Genomic DNA, 14,242 nt, shown 5'->3' with positions numbered 1-14,242 from the left:
GTGTATTAAATCAATTCAATGCACACAGACTGAAGTAGTTTAAGTCTTTGGTTCTTTTAATTGTGATGATTTTGGCTCACATTTAACAAAAACCCACCAATTCACTATCTCAAAAAAATTAGAATACATCATAAGACCAATAAAAAAAAAAACATTTTTAGTGAATTGTTGGCCTTCTGGAAAGTATGTTCATTTACTGTATATGTACTCAATACTTGGTAGGGGCTCCTTTTGCTTTAATTACTGCCTCAATTCGGCGTGGCATGCAGGTGATCAGTTTGTGGCACTGCTGAGGTGGTATGGAAGCCCAGGTTTCTTTGACAGTGGCCTTCAGCTCATCTGCATTTTTTGGTCTCTTGTTTCTCATTTTCCTCTTGACAATACCCCATAGATTCTCTATGGGGTTCAGGTCTGGTGAGTTTGCTGGCCAGTCAAGCACACCAACACCATGGTCATTTAACCAACTTTTGGTGCTTTTGGCAGTGTGGGCAGGTGCCAAATCATGCTGGAAAATGAAATCAGCATCTTTAAAAAGCTGGTCAGCAGAAGGAAGCATGAAGTGCTCCAAAATTTCTTGGTAAACGGGTGCAGTGACTTTGGTTTTCAAAAAACACAATGGACCAACACCAGCAGATGACATTGCACCTCAAATCATCACAGACTGTGGAAACTTAACACTGGACTTCAAGCAACTTGGGCTATGAGCTTCTCCACCCTTCCTCCAGACTCTAGGACCTTGGTTTCCGAATGAAATACAAAACTTGCTCTCATCTGAAAAGAGGACTTTGGAACACTGGGCAACAGTCCAGTTCTTCTCCTTAGCCCAGGTAAGACGCCTCTGACGTTGTCTGTGGTTCAGGAGTGGCTTAACAAGAGGAATACGACAACTGTAGCCAAATTCCTTGACATGTCTGTGTGTGGTGGCTCTTGATGCCTTGACCCCAGCCTCAGTCCATTCCTTGTGAAGTTCACCCAAATTCTTGAATCGATTTTGCTTGACAATCATAAGGCTGCGGTTCTCTCGGTTGGTTGTGCATCTTTTTCTTCCACACTTTTTCCTTCCACTCAACTTTCTGTTAACATGCTTGGATAGAGCACTCTGTGAACAGCCAGCTTCTTTGGCAATGAATGTTTGTGGCTTACCCTCCTTGTGAAGGGTGTCAATGATTGTCTTCTGGACAACTGTCAGATCAGCAGTCTTCCCCATGATTGTGTAGCCTAGTGAACCAAACTGAGAGACCATTTTGAAGGCTCAGGAAACCTTTGCAGGTGTTTTGAGTTGATTAGCTGATTGGCATGTCACCATATTCTAATTTTTTGAGATAGTGAATCGGTGGGTTTTTGTTAAATGTGAGCCAAAATCATCACAATTAAAAGAACCAAAGACTTAAACTACTTCAGTCTGTGTGCATTGAATTGATTTAATACACGAGTTTCACAATTTGAGTTGAATTACTGAAATAAATGAACTTTTCCATGACATTCTAATTTATTGAGATGCACCTGTAATGTGCAATGGTGTAGTGTGATAGTGTGATGGATGAATCTTGGACTTACTAGCACAAAAATTTAGCTAGCAGTCAATTAACTTAGATATTTAACTTAGAAAACTAAATATAAATGGATTGTTTCCAAATAATGATTCTCAAATACTAACCAGGGGTCTCGTTTCCCAAAAGCATCATAAGCCTAAGTAGATCGTAGAATCCATCTTACAATTCATCTTAGTTTTGCGGCCTATTTTCCAAAGCCATCGTAACTTAAGTAGTACTTGAAAATGGTTGTAGATTTACAAGTGCTCTGGAGTAATCGTAGTGCGCAAAAAAGTTTGTAGTGAGACACTATGCAGACACTTGCAGGAAAATCACGAAATTACACTTAATACACCATAAGTAATGTTGAGGTGCTTGAACTTAACGCAGTAAACAATGAGACTTTAATATCAGGATATTTTTATGTTTTATTCTTTTTTTTTATTTTAATCAACAATTCAAAATAACAATTAATGCATCAAAAAGATAAATTAAAGAATACATAAACAATTAATTAGCCTACACTGATTTATGTGTGGGATGATTTTGCAGACAACTATATGTATTAAATTCAGAGGGAGTGAAGAAAAAAGTGTCCCAAAGGCATTTTCAAGCGTATCACAAAACATTGTTTTATTGCCACAGCAATCTTTTTGGAGTGGCAAAGAGCAGACCAACACTTGCGTAGCTTCCACCTCCATGTTTTGTTCTCTGCAATACTGGCATCACGATGAACCTCATATTCAATATATGCTTGTCATTGGCAGGTAGGGTTGCCAACTTTTGTTATGGGAATACTGGACACTTGAGCATTTTGAGCCCTTAAACGGGACGGCACTGGGCCTTTTTAAGCTTCAGTCTGGGACACAATGCCTACCATGCGGGACATGTAGTCCAACAGGGATCAACCGTTTCACTGCAGAAAAACAGGACATGGGGCATACTGATGAACGAAGCAGTGATTGTGTAAAAATCTCCTAATGGATGGTTCTGCACAAAATGAACAAAACTACATATTTAATATGTATAATTAGGTTGATTATTAAAAAAATAAATGTAGACATTTCCCAGCGTGGTAAATTATAAGTATTTATACAGTTACTTATAAATATAATGAAGTTACACTGTCACATTTCAGCAGTGGACAGCGACAGCATTCATGTTAAATGCAGTTTTGGGAAACAAATGTAAAAAAATCACTCGCAGAAAACGCTCTTAACAATTGTTCAGGGAAACGGGGCCTGGTTTGGTACCTAATAAGGCTACTCTCAGATCATGAAGTTTAAATCTTAAAATTATTAACATTTCTGATCTTCAAACTGTCACTCTGCTGCCCTGGTTGAGATATGCTCCCCTGTCAGTTATCTCTTTCCATAATTACCAAATATAAACAGCTTTGAAAAAACTAAATGGTTCTCTAAAATCCATGGCATGATGGTAATGACAGCAGTATTGGGGACAGTGATTGTTTGTTTAAAAAGATGAAAAATTGTGCACATAAATATCACATTAATTGAAAACTATTTTAGATACTTTGGTGACAAAATTGTCTCCAGAAATGAGCTATATTTGACAAAACCTCCATTTGGGGACATCTGGAGATGTCCTCAACCAGATCAACTATTTATGCATACATTTAAAATGTAAAAAATGGCAAAAGTTTTCTTTTAGAGGTAGGGTTTGGGGTTTGTCCATTGTAATTATAATTAGCTTTATATAAAAACAATAGAAGTATGGTATGGTCTCATTTAGATTAAGTAAATGTGTTTGTGTTTGTGTTTGTGTGTGTGTGTGTGTGTGTTCATAAGAGTTTGAAGGGCTACCTGGGAAACAGGTGGCAAGGTGCTCCATCAGCGCTTCTTGTGTGACAGGCTTGCGGGCAGAGTTCATGGCTGAGATTGCCAGACACAGAATCTCTCCCAGAGGGATGAACTGAGACTGGCTGATAGGTGACATACTGATCGGAGATACATCACCTAGAAAGACACATACAAAGAAAATCATGTTAACTCCTACTTTCCTAAATTGAAATATACATGTTCAGAAACTAAAGAAAAGGGACCAATCAGCTGCCAAAAAAGGCAGAAAAGAAAAACCATCTAAGACAATGGGTTCAAAATGATTTCAAACTGGTAGGCCTACTTATACCGGAAATGCAAGACAGATAATTGTAAAGACCAGGATTCCAACACCTTTTGACAAAAGAAAAGGTGTCTTTTCCAGTCACTCAAGGAATTTTAAAAGTAATTTAAAAGAGATTGCACTCACAAAGAGCAATATCTGGACAAAGAAATATTTTAGAGCTGAGCATAACTAGAAAAACATTTCCATGAATTTTTAAGATTTCTATGAGTTATTCAGGCCTGGAAATCACAAATGAAAAATCCCTGATATTTCCAGGTTTTCCATGATTATAAGAACCACTATTCTAAATACCAATATTCAGAGGAGAAAGAGAGGGGGTTGTGGCAACTTTTAAGATGCTATACTGTCACACCAGTATTTGAATTAAAATTAAAATTTAATTTAATTCCAATTCCAGTGGCATGAAGGTTATCCAGGGTGTGATCGTATGTTGCCAAATGTGACCTTATAGTGACAACTCAGCGATAAGCCCCTCTGCCTGCGTAGGCAGAAAGACCCCAGTGGGGGTCTTGCTATGCGTCAATATTGATCCCAATAAGAGCTGTGCTGTGCATATTGGATTTACTAGAAGCAGAGCTCAGTAAAAATCAAACATGTTTTTACGTCCTCTCCCTACTATCCTGAGGCCTAGGGTGTGATTGAAAGGTTCCATCAAACTTTTACAAGCATCATTCAAACATACAGTGTGAAGAGTGCTAGAGATTGCTTTACTATTTTTACTCTTTACGGTTCTTAACTTTAAATTATTAAATTGTTCCACAGGGTTTAACTGAATACCTCTGGGGTAGATCTATGTGAGGATGAGGTCGCACCAGTGGAACCTGTAAGGGCTAGGTTGAGTAACACTCTGATTTTTGGAGCCACCCTTTAAAAAAAATAAATAATAAAAAAGAAAATATCTAGAAAATTATAAAAAAAAAAAAAAAAAAAAATATATATATATATATGTATATATATATATATAGCGTCAATATTCCCCATTTAATATATATATTAAATGGAGAAAAAATTAAAATAATGTGTGGACTTTCTTTTTTTTTTTTTTTTTTTATGGGGAGAGGGATGTTAGGAATAGATTAGGTGCTCAGATAGACACCACACTTCCACAATACACACTCCATCCACTGGGGGGAGTACTTCTGTATTCCTTTGCAATTCTCTGTACCGGAAGGGGAAGTGCCTATTTGAGACAGGACTCTGACCAGGTGGTGCCAATCCGGTGGTGACGCTGAGAGACCCTCAGAATATTTGTGTGGTGGTTAGACTTACAGTCTCCTTAATGGCAAGTACTATATACAGCTGCATAAAGCTCCTAGATCACATCTAATTTTCCACATCTTGTGTTTTCTGGAGTTCTTTATCTACTGAAATGACACAGCCTCGTTTTAATTCCCATTAAAAATAAAAAATAGCGCTAATCTGAATTACATGGTTTAAGAAAACTTGGAATATCACAGAAGTTGAATGGACTACTTTTATGGTGGTTTTTTTTTTCTTTTTTCATTTTTGGAGCTTGACAGATACTATTCACCATCTACCTTTATTGAATGGAAAAGAGCAGCACGGGTGATCTTTTGTGTTCCGAGGACAGAAGCCTCTGATCACCATTCACTTTTATTGAATGGAAAAGAGCAACATGAACATCCTACTCAACATAATCTTTTTTTGTTAAACATAAGAAAGAAAGCCATACAGGTTTGGAACAACACAAGGTTGAGTCACTGACGACAGAATTTTTATTTTAGTTTTTGTGTGAAATATCCCTTTAATATTTAAGCCCTTTTTTTACTAGCAATTTCCACTTTCACCTTCTTCTTTTCTTCTTTGTGCATATCACCACCTACAAGGCAGGGATTACAATACAGGAATTTATATTACAAAGGACTTTTGAAACACACAAAAGTTTTGAAACACTTATTTATTATAATTTTTTTCACATTTTTGAATAATAGTACAGTCATCAAAACTATGGAATAACATAAATGGAACTATGGGAATTATGTTGTGATTAAACAAAATCCAAAATAAATCAAAACTGTGTTATATTTTAGCATCTTCAAAGTAGTCACCCTTTGCCTAGAATTTGCAGACATGTACTCTTGACATTTTCTCAACCAGCTTCTTGAGGTATCACCCTGGGATGCTTTTTAAACAGTATTGAAGGAGTTTCCATCTATGTTGGGCACTTATTGGCTGCTTTTCTTTATTATTTGGTCCAAGTCATCAATTCCAAAAAATGTTTTTGTTTTAAATAAACTTTTAGTTTTATAATGAAATAAATTAATATTTTGGCACAATTATATTTTTGTCTACAAAACTAATTTCAAACATTTAAGCATACGCCTTCAGATCAAAAGATTTTTAAGATCATGAGAAACATTTCAGTCAAGTGTTTCAAAAGTTTTGACTGGTAGTGTATGTGTATATATATATATATATATATATATATATATATATATATACAGGTGCATCTCAATAAATTAGAATGTCATGGAAAAGTTCATTTATTTCAGTAATTCAACTCAAATTGTGAAACTCATGTATTAAATAAATTCAATGCACACAGACTGAAGTAGTTTAAGTCTTTGGTTCTTTTAATTGTGATGATTTTGGCTCACATTTAACAAAAACCCACCAATTCACTATCTCAAAAAATTAGAATATGGTGACATGCCAATCAGCTAATCAACTCAAAACACCTGCAAAGGTTTCCTGAGCCTTCAAAATGGTCTCTCAGTTTGGTTCACTAGGCTACACAATCATGGGGAAGACTGCTGATCTGACAGTTGTCCAGAAGACAATCATTGACACCCTTCACAAGGAGGGTAAGCCACAAACATTCATTGCCAAAGAAGCTGGCTGTTCACAGAGTGCTGTATCCAAGCATGTTGACAGAAAGTTGAGTGGAAGGAAAAAGTGTGGAAGAAAAAGATGCACAACCAACCGAGAGAACCGCAGCCTTATGAGGATTGTCAAGCAAAATCGATTCAAGAATTTGGGTGAACTTCACATGGAATGGACTGAGGCTGAGGTCAAGGCATCAAGAGCTACCACACACAGACGTGTCAAGGAATTTGGCTACAGTTGTCGTATTCTTGTTAAGCCACTCCTGAACCACAGACAACGTCAGAGGCGTCTTACCTGGGCTAAGGAGAAGAAGAACTGGACTGTTGCCCAGTGGTCCAAAGTCCTCTCTTCAGATGAGAGCAAGTTTTGTATTTCATTTGGAAACCAAGGGCCTAGAGTCTGGAGGAAGGGTGGAGACGCTCATAGCCCAAGTTGCTTGAAGTCCAGTGTTAAGTTTCCACAGTCTGTGATGATTTGGGGTGCAATGTCATCTGCTAGTGTTGGTCCATTGTGTTTTTTGAAAACCAAAGTCACTGCACCCGTTTACCAAGTAATTTTGGAGCACTTCATGCTTCCTTCTGCTGACCAGCTTTTTAAAGATGCTGATTTCATTTTCCAGCATGATTTGGCACCTGCCCACACTGCCAAAAGCACCAAAAGTTGGTTAAATGACCATGGTGTTGGTGTGCTTGACTGGCCAGCAAACTCCCCAGACCTGAACCCCCTAGAGACTCTATGGGGTATTGTCAAGAGGAAAATGAGAAACAAGAGACCAAAAAATGCAGATGAGCTGAAGGCCACTGTCAAAGAACCCTGGGCTTCCATACCACCTCAGCAGTGCCACAAACTGATCACCTCCATGCCATGCCGAATTGAGGCAGTAATTAAAGCAAAAGGAGCCCCTACCAAGTATTGAGTACATATACAGTAAATGAACATACTTTCCAGAAGGCCAACAATTCACTAAAAATGTTTTTTTTTTTTATTGGTCTTATGATGTATTCTAATTTTTTGAGATAGTGAATTGGTGGGTTTTTGTTAAATGTGAGCCAAAATCATCACAATTAAAAGAACCAAAGACTTAAACTACTTCAGTCTGTGTGCACTGAATTGATTTAATACACGAGTTTCACAATTTGAGTTGAATTACTGAAATAAATGAACTTTTCCACGACATTCTAATTTGAGATGCACCTGTATGTATGTATGTATATATATATAGGTCTGTTTCTCACCCACACCTATCATTTTGCTTCTGAATATATCGATTTAACCACTGGAGTTTTGTGAATTACTTTTATGCTGCCTTTATGTGCTTTTTGGATTTTCAAAATTTTGGTCACCATTCACTTGCATCGTGAGGACCTACAGAGCTGAAATATTCTTCTAAAAATGTTTGTTTGTGTTCAGCAGAAGAAGAAAGTCATACACATCTGAGAGGGCATGGGGGTGAGTAAATGAAGAGAGAATTTTTATTTCTGGGTGAACTATTCCTTTAATAATTTATAAGGTCTGTAGAGAGAACGGAGTCAGCATTACCCAAACCAGGGGGTTTAGGCATAATGAATAAAGTTATGGATAGTTTATACAGCTATTAAATTTGAGTTCATATAGAAATTAATCCAAACTGATCAGTGAAGATTAATATTGCATCATTCTATACCACTGTACATAAGACAATTACAAATTATATATATTGTATTTCATATCTTGGATATGAAGTACAATCTGACAAGCAGTAGTAGAAAACTAATTTGGATAAGAAGCATAAAGACCACTGTATGTACACATGCATTAAAAGATTCCACAAAATACTATCTGAAGAAACCCATCTCTGTTAGCATGGATGTCTCCTTTAACCTTTATAAATCAGCTATGCCTTGATACTTAGTTAACCATGCCAAGGGAAAGCAAGACTGGTCCGAGTTTAGCATAAAGGGCAACAAAGGGTCTGAAGCAGCGTTGCTAACACTGCAGGATGCAGATAGGATGACATCATCCACATGGAGCTGCTGCTCTCCTGGTGCGTGCATGTGTATACAGCAAGCAAAGGACCATCACTCAAATCCCAGCTTGTTTCTTACTGTTCTGTTCAGACAGAGTAATGTGGTTCATGTAACCCTCTATATGACTTACAGAGCATTAGCGCCTGCAGGGGAGGCTGATAGACTGGTGTTGTTTTTGAAAGGTATCCGTGTGTTCTAGCTAAATTCAGCCATTCTCCATTATGAGTTTTATTGTTTTTACTCTAGTAGGAGGAGGATGGAGGGTGTGAGAGAAAGAAAGAGAGGGAGGGAGGGAGGTGCAGAGAGACCCCTCCCTCGGCTCCTGCGCTGCAGCCATCAGAAAAAGGCGGCTCTGAGGACGGACACTTACCCAACATACTCCACACAAAGACAGGAGAGGTGTGACCAATCACAAGCAAGCTTCATGCACACCTTTTTTTTTTTACTCTCAGCAATGCACACTGGCACACACACACACATCTGCATCCTAGCCTTTTCTATCCTTTCCTGCGTCTCACACACACACACGCTAGTAGGTGGCCTGCTGAATTCGTTGTTATGGCAACGCATCCCAGTTGCTCTCTCTTGATCCTTAGATGTGTGATACACCAGGATTTCTCTCTCTCTACAACACACGCCTTCCTGCTCTTCCAGTCTCCATTCCTGCTCTCGTGCTTCACACTCAATCTTGTTAATGAAAAATTGAGGAGGGCACATTGGCTTGCAAGACTTCGCAAAACCTGCTCACCTACAAAGCCCCTATAAGTAAATAACACCAACTGCATACACACATTTATAATCTCTTATTTTATGGAGGAGTATATGAATAGGGAATAGATCATTTATAGTACTATAGCATATACAATCTATAATATATCTATATACTAGTATATTGACCTATACATTTGTATATGCCCTTTAACAATTAAAATATTTAACAAACCAAATGGTGTGTCATTTACTGATTCATTTATTTTCATTCACTTTCATTGCATCTTTTCTTCATAAAATGAAAATGAATGGTGACTGAAGTTAACATTCTACCCTACATCATCTCCTTTTGTGTTTTTCACAGAAGTCATACAGATCTGCAAAAACATGAGGGTCAATTAATGATGACAACATTTTCATTTTTAGGTGAAAAAATAGTCATCTTCAATAGTCATGAGAAAGAGAAAGCTTTAACAGTTATAATTACAAACACAACTATGAATTGCGGCAATAAACAGCTTGTCCTGCAAAATAAATAGCGCTTTATACAGAAACAGTATTAAATATTTTTTTCTCTTGGTCCAAGAAAGAAAGCAACACTCAAATGGTGTGTCACATTATTCGCTCTAGAATACAGCATTGAGTCTTTGTGCAAGCTGGCTCGGCTCATGTGGCTGCAAGCACATCTTAGGTGACGTCATGCCACTGGGCATGAGTGGTTGACAGGAAGGAGGGGAGAAAGAGAGGAAGCACAAATGAGACCGATCGAGGGAAGGAGAGAGTGAAGGTGAGATCAAGAGATGAAGCATGATATGCTGTCATACTTACAATCAAAGCATTACAGTGTCAAAAATGGTTTTACAACTATACAGTTACAGAAGGCTACACACAAGGCTATACCACATCATCCTTGTTAGGTTGTCTCATTCGCCACAGCACATTATAATTCTGTAATTATAAATGATTACAGAAGTTTGATTTTTGGGTGAACTATCGCTGTAATCAGCAAAAGGCCAACATGCATTACACCAACAGAAGAAAAAAGAGAAAGAGAAAAGAAAGCTTATATTTATGCTTGTGTATAGCAGAATGTGAAATATGTTATCCTCATATTCATATTAAACTCAGGTAGAAGTTTGACTGAAACAACATCAGATGGAGGCAGGAATCGAAAACCTCCGTAACCAAATTTTTTTATAATCCTGTTCTCTAACTTTGGATCTTCTAAGACTGTTTTACTCTACCTTGAATATTCAACACATTTTGAATATTACACAAATGCTGATCCAAGCAATAATATTCCATCTGCAGCCTGATCTTCCTGAATAACTGAATTATTTAATCCAACGTGAGATAATAAGGCTAATTGTCTAGCCTAATTGGCACCTGAACACACTCAACCAATTGAGGGGCGCACACACACACCACTGAGAGAAGATGGAGGCTTGGTCATCTGACTAGTCTCTTTGGTAATTGTAACGGGGTAAAGTGGGCAAGGAGGAGGGGGAAAACGGCTGAACAGTCAACATAAGTTTTAATAACATAAATTAACTCAAATCAACTTAAACACAAACACAGACACACACACAGCGGCCGCATGTGGCTCTCTCTCTCTCTCTCGAACTGGCGCCTCCGGCTCGTCTTTATCCCCCTCCTTGCTGATTAGCCCGATTCAGGGGCCGGATTCACGAAATGTTCTTAAGAAGAAATTTCTTCTTAACTATCATTTTCTTCTTAGTTTGTAACTTTGTAAAGTTAAGAATATTTTGTATTCCCGAATAAACTTCTTAAGAAAGTTCTCATCTTTTGTCTTAAGAAGCATTCAAATTCTGAAAAAATAAAAAAAATAAAATTGTAAATATCGTTGTCTTAAAATTAGCATAACCTCACAGGTGTCCTAAATTCTACAAGGTAAGATGTTTAATGTCTTTACTGGGTTTTTCATGTTGAGCCTGAAGTCGCATTGGGCTGTTTACTTAGAAAAGTTATTTTAGACCGTAAAAGTTTTTATTTTTGACTGTTTTGTGTTTAATTATATTTTTATTTTCAGCTTGTAAACCATGTAAATGTTATCACCAAATTCAAACAATAAATGTTGTTTTGAAGATTCTTAATGTGGTGACCAATCATGCTGCATATAACGCTCTCCGTGATATTTAGAGTTCATAGAAACATAATAATTATAACATTAGAAAGCTGAGACTTTCTTTTTCACCCCCCTCCATCCACATCCATATCCATATCGGAGCTGGGCACAGCGACGTGATATTATCATCAAGCTTCCCAAGGAGAACATTTTCCTTGTAGTAATTTCCTCAACAAGAACATCCAGCTCTTGTCTACAGAAGTTTTTGTTTCTTTTCCTCCATGTCAAATTAAGAGTTATCAAATGGTTAGCAGCAAGTAAATTCTCCTTTGACTGTTAATGTCATAAACTAACACATCTCACGCACTTTACATTCAAAAAAATTATCACGAGGTGCTTCCTACTTGCTAGGTTAAGAAAATATTTGAGAACGTCTTAAGAATTGTTCAAGAATTGCACTTAGGAACGTTCTTACGAACTTCTTATAATTTATCCTAAGAACTTTCTTACATTTTTTTTTAAGAACATTTTCATGAACACAGCCCCAGGTCTGGGCGTGTGTCCTAACGGCCCCGCCCTCCTCCTCGTCACAGTGATCTATGATGTAAACACCTAACACTGAGTGGGAGCGAGTAAATAAGGTTCATTGGGGCAAAGATTTGTTATCTATTTGATATGTAAAACACAAGCTTGTAACCTTGTACTGTATATTTTGTTAAGACTTGATTATTGTATCATAAATTTGGAACTCCAGAACAATATCTCTAAAACATTTGATACATACAAATATACATACATATGCACGTGTGTTGACGTATTTCCTATTGTAACAGGAAGTTTGGGTGGGATATACTGAAGTGCTCATCCCCCTTTTTTTAATAGCCAATATACTTTAGTTATGCAGTCAAGCCAAGGTTATTATAGTTTTGCATTTTCAAATCAGTTTTTATTTTATATAGTTTTCAGATTTGCTATAAATTTCTGTTTAGTTTTAGTTAGTTTCATTAATGATTTTGTTCATTTTAGTTTCGTTTTTATTTAGTAAACACATTTCTGTTTCATTTTTATATATTTTAGGTTCAATTTTTGTTTTAGTAATTATAGTTTTGAGAGTTAACAGAACGCTTCCAGAGTGTAGCCCAAAGCAAGACATTTGAATTTAACCTTGGCAAAATTACACAATACACTAAAAGCAAAACGAAACAGTTGAGTATTTTCACAGTTTACTTAGACTCAGCTTACTTGTGCATAATAACAATAACATAATGATTTGAGATGCAACAAAGTCACAAAGAACCAAACAAAAGCAAATAAAAGGTCTAAAAGATGAACGTTTGAAAAGTTCAAATGAACTCAAATTCATGTTAAACATGAAATCTTGTTAAATTGTTGAGACTCAGTGTACCGACAGGGGGCCGCTCTGTCACTTTGTTTATATATGTTTACATTGACTGCATCCGATATGATACGTGTCTCGTATAATCTTGAAATCCGTGGTCGTCTGTTAAATATACAGTCCCTACAAGATTTTGTGATCTTGCGAATACAACCAATCTCCGCATTATTTGCGGTAACTTGCAATTTTGTATAATTTCTGCATATTTTCTGCAAAAAAACGTAAATCTGAGGGAATCCCATCACTTTCCTTCATGTTTGACAGCGGCAAAACAGATGCTTGAAAGCTTGAAGCAGGCACAACACATCCAAATGCATAGCAGCCGTTGTATCATCTTCATAGTATCACCATAAGTGTTTCCTCCATGTTGTGCGTTCACTATCAAAATCCTTCTAAACATTCACGGGACCACAGACAGCACACATACATCACAGCTAGCGTTAAATATTCACCCTGCGTGCTGTGAATGAGACACAAAAACCGCGTTTATACAAAGGATCTCTAACATTCACTTAAAATCCACATTAGGCGTGTAGAAAAATTTGATTAGAATTTGATGTGCTATTAATACAGTAGGCTATGAATCTAAAAATGTCAATTTATGCTGAACACTTTGCTGAAAATAATTGTTTATAAATGTTTTTTTTTTTTTTTTTTTTTTTTTAACTGATCACATACATACATATATGCAACATATATGTCAGGGTTGTATGTGTTTTTGTTCCATGCCATGTTTGTTCCTGGTTCCTAGTCATGTGATCTTGTCTTCTTCTTCTTCTTTTGGAATTTTATGGCGGTTGGCAAACAAACGATAGGTGCATTCCCGCCACCTACTGGGCTGGAGTGTGGACCATTGATGGAATGAAACAGAACATTTTAATAAAAAATAATTAAGGGTCTTTCAATATCCACAGGATTCACCTAAATGTATGTTTTGTGTGTGTGTAATTATTTAACAGCACTTATTGTGCACTAAAATATTTACATGTAATTGCATTTACAATGTAATTAACTCAATTACAGAGGTATATAATGATGATTTGTGAGTTTTCATTGCAAAATATCCTCACAAAAAATGCAGCAAATTGCATCACAAAATTTGAGAAAAGTCGCAGCAAAATTTTGGGCTGCAAAAATCAGGAAAAAGTGCTGCGAAATCCTGGTGGGACTGAATATAAACTCAGCAAAAAAGAAATGTCCCTTTTTCAGGACACTGTATTTTAAAGATAATTTTGTAAAAATCCAAATAACTTTACAGATCTTTATTGTAAAGGGTTTAAACAGTGTTTTCCATGCTTGTTCAATGAACCATAAACAATTAATCAACATGCACCTGTGGAACAGTTGTTAAGACACTAACAGCTTACAGACGGTAGGCAATTAATGTCACAGTTATAAAAACTTAGGACACTAAAGAGACCTTTCTACTGACTCTGAAAAACACCAAAATAAAGATGCCCAGGGTCCCTGCTCATCTGCGTGAACGTGCCTTAGGCATGCTACATGGAGGCATCAGGAC

General features: G+C 36.8%; 1 protein-coding gene across 1 annotated transcript in view; it reads right to left on the bottom strand.

The window, feature by feature from the left end:
• Positions 1 to 14,242, bottom strand: part of stox2a (storkhead box 2a) — an 87,575-nt gene that overhangs the window by 14,361 nt on the left and 58,972 nt on the right. The window contains exon 2 of the mRNA XM_051702884.1: positions 3,356 to 3,508. Within this exon, the coding sequence (XP_051558844.1) occupies positions 3,356 to 3,508 (153 nt within the window). The remainder of the gene's footprint in view (positions 1 to 3,355; positions 3,509 to 14,242) is intronic.

The sequence above is a fragment of the Myxocyprinus asiaticus genome, chromosome 7, assembly GCF_019703515.2.
Source record: "Myxocyprinus asiaticus isolate MX2 ecotype Aquarium Trade chromosome 7, UBuf_Myxa_2, whole genome shotgun sequence".
NCBI classification, from domain to species: domain Eukaryota; kingdom Metazoa; phylum Chordata; class Actinopteri; order Cypriniformes; family Catostomidae; genus Myxocyprinus; species Myxocyprinus asiaticus.
Note: the sequence above shows the minus strand (reverse complement) of the source record. Positions and strands in the feature narration are given on the sequence as shown.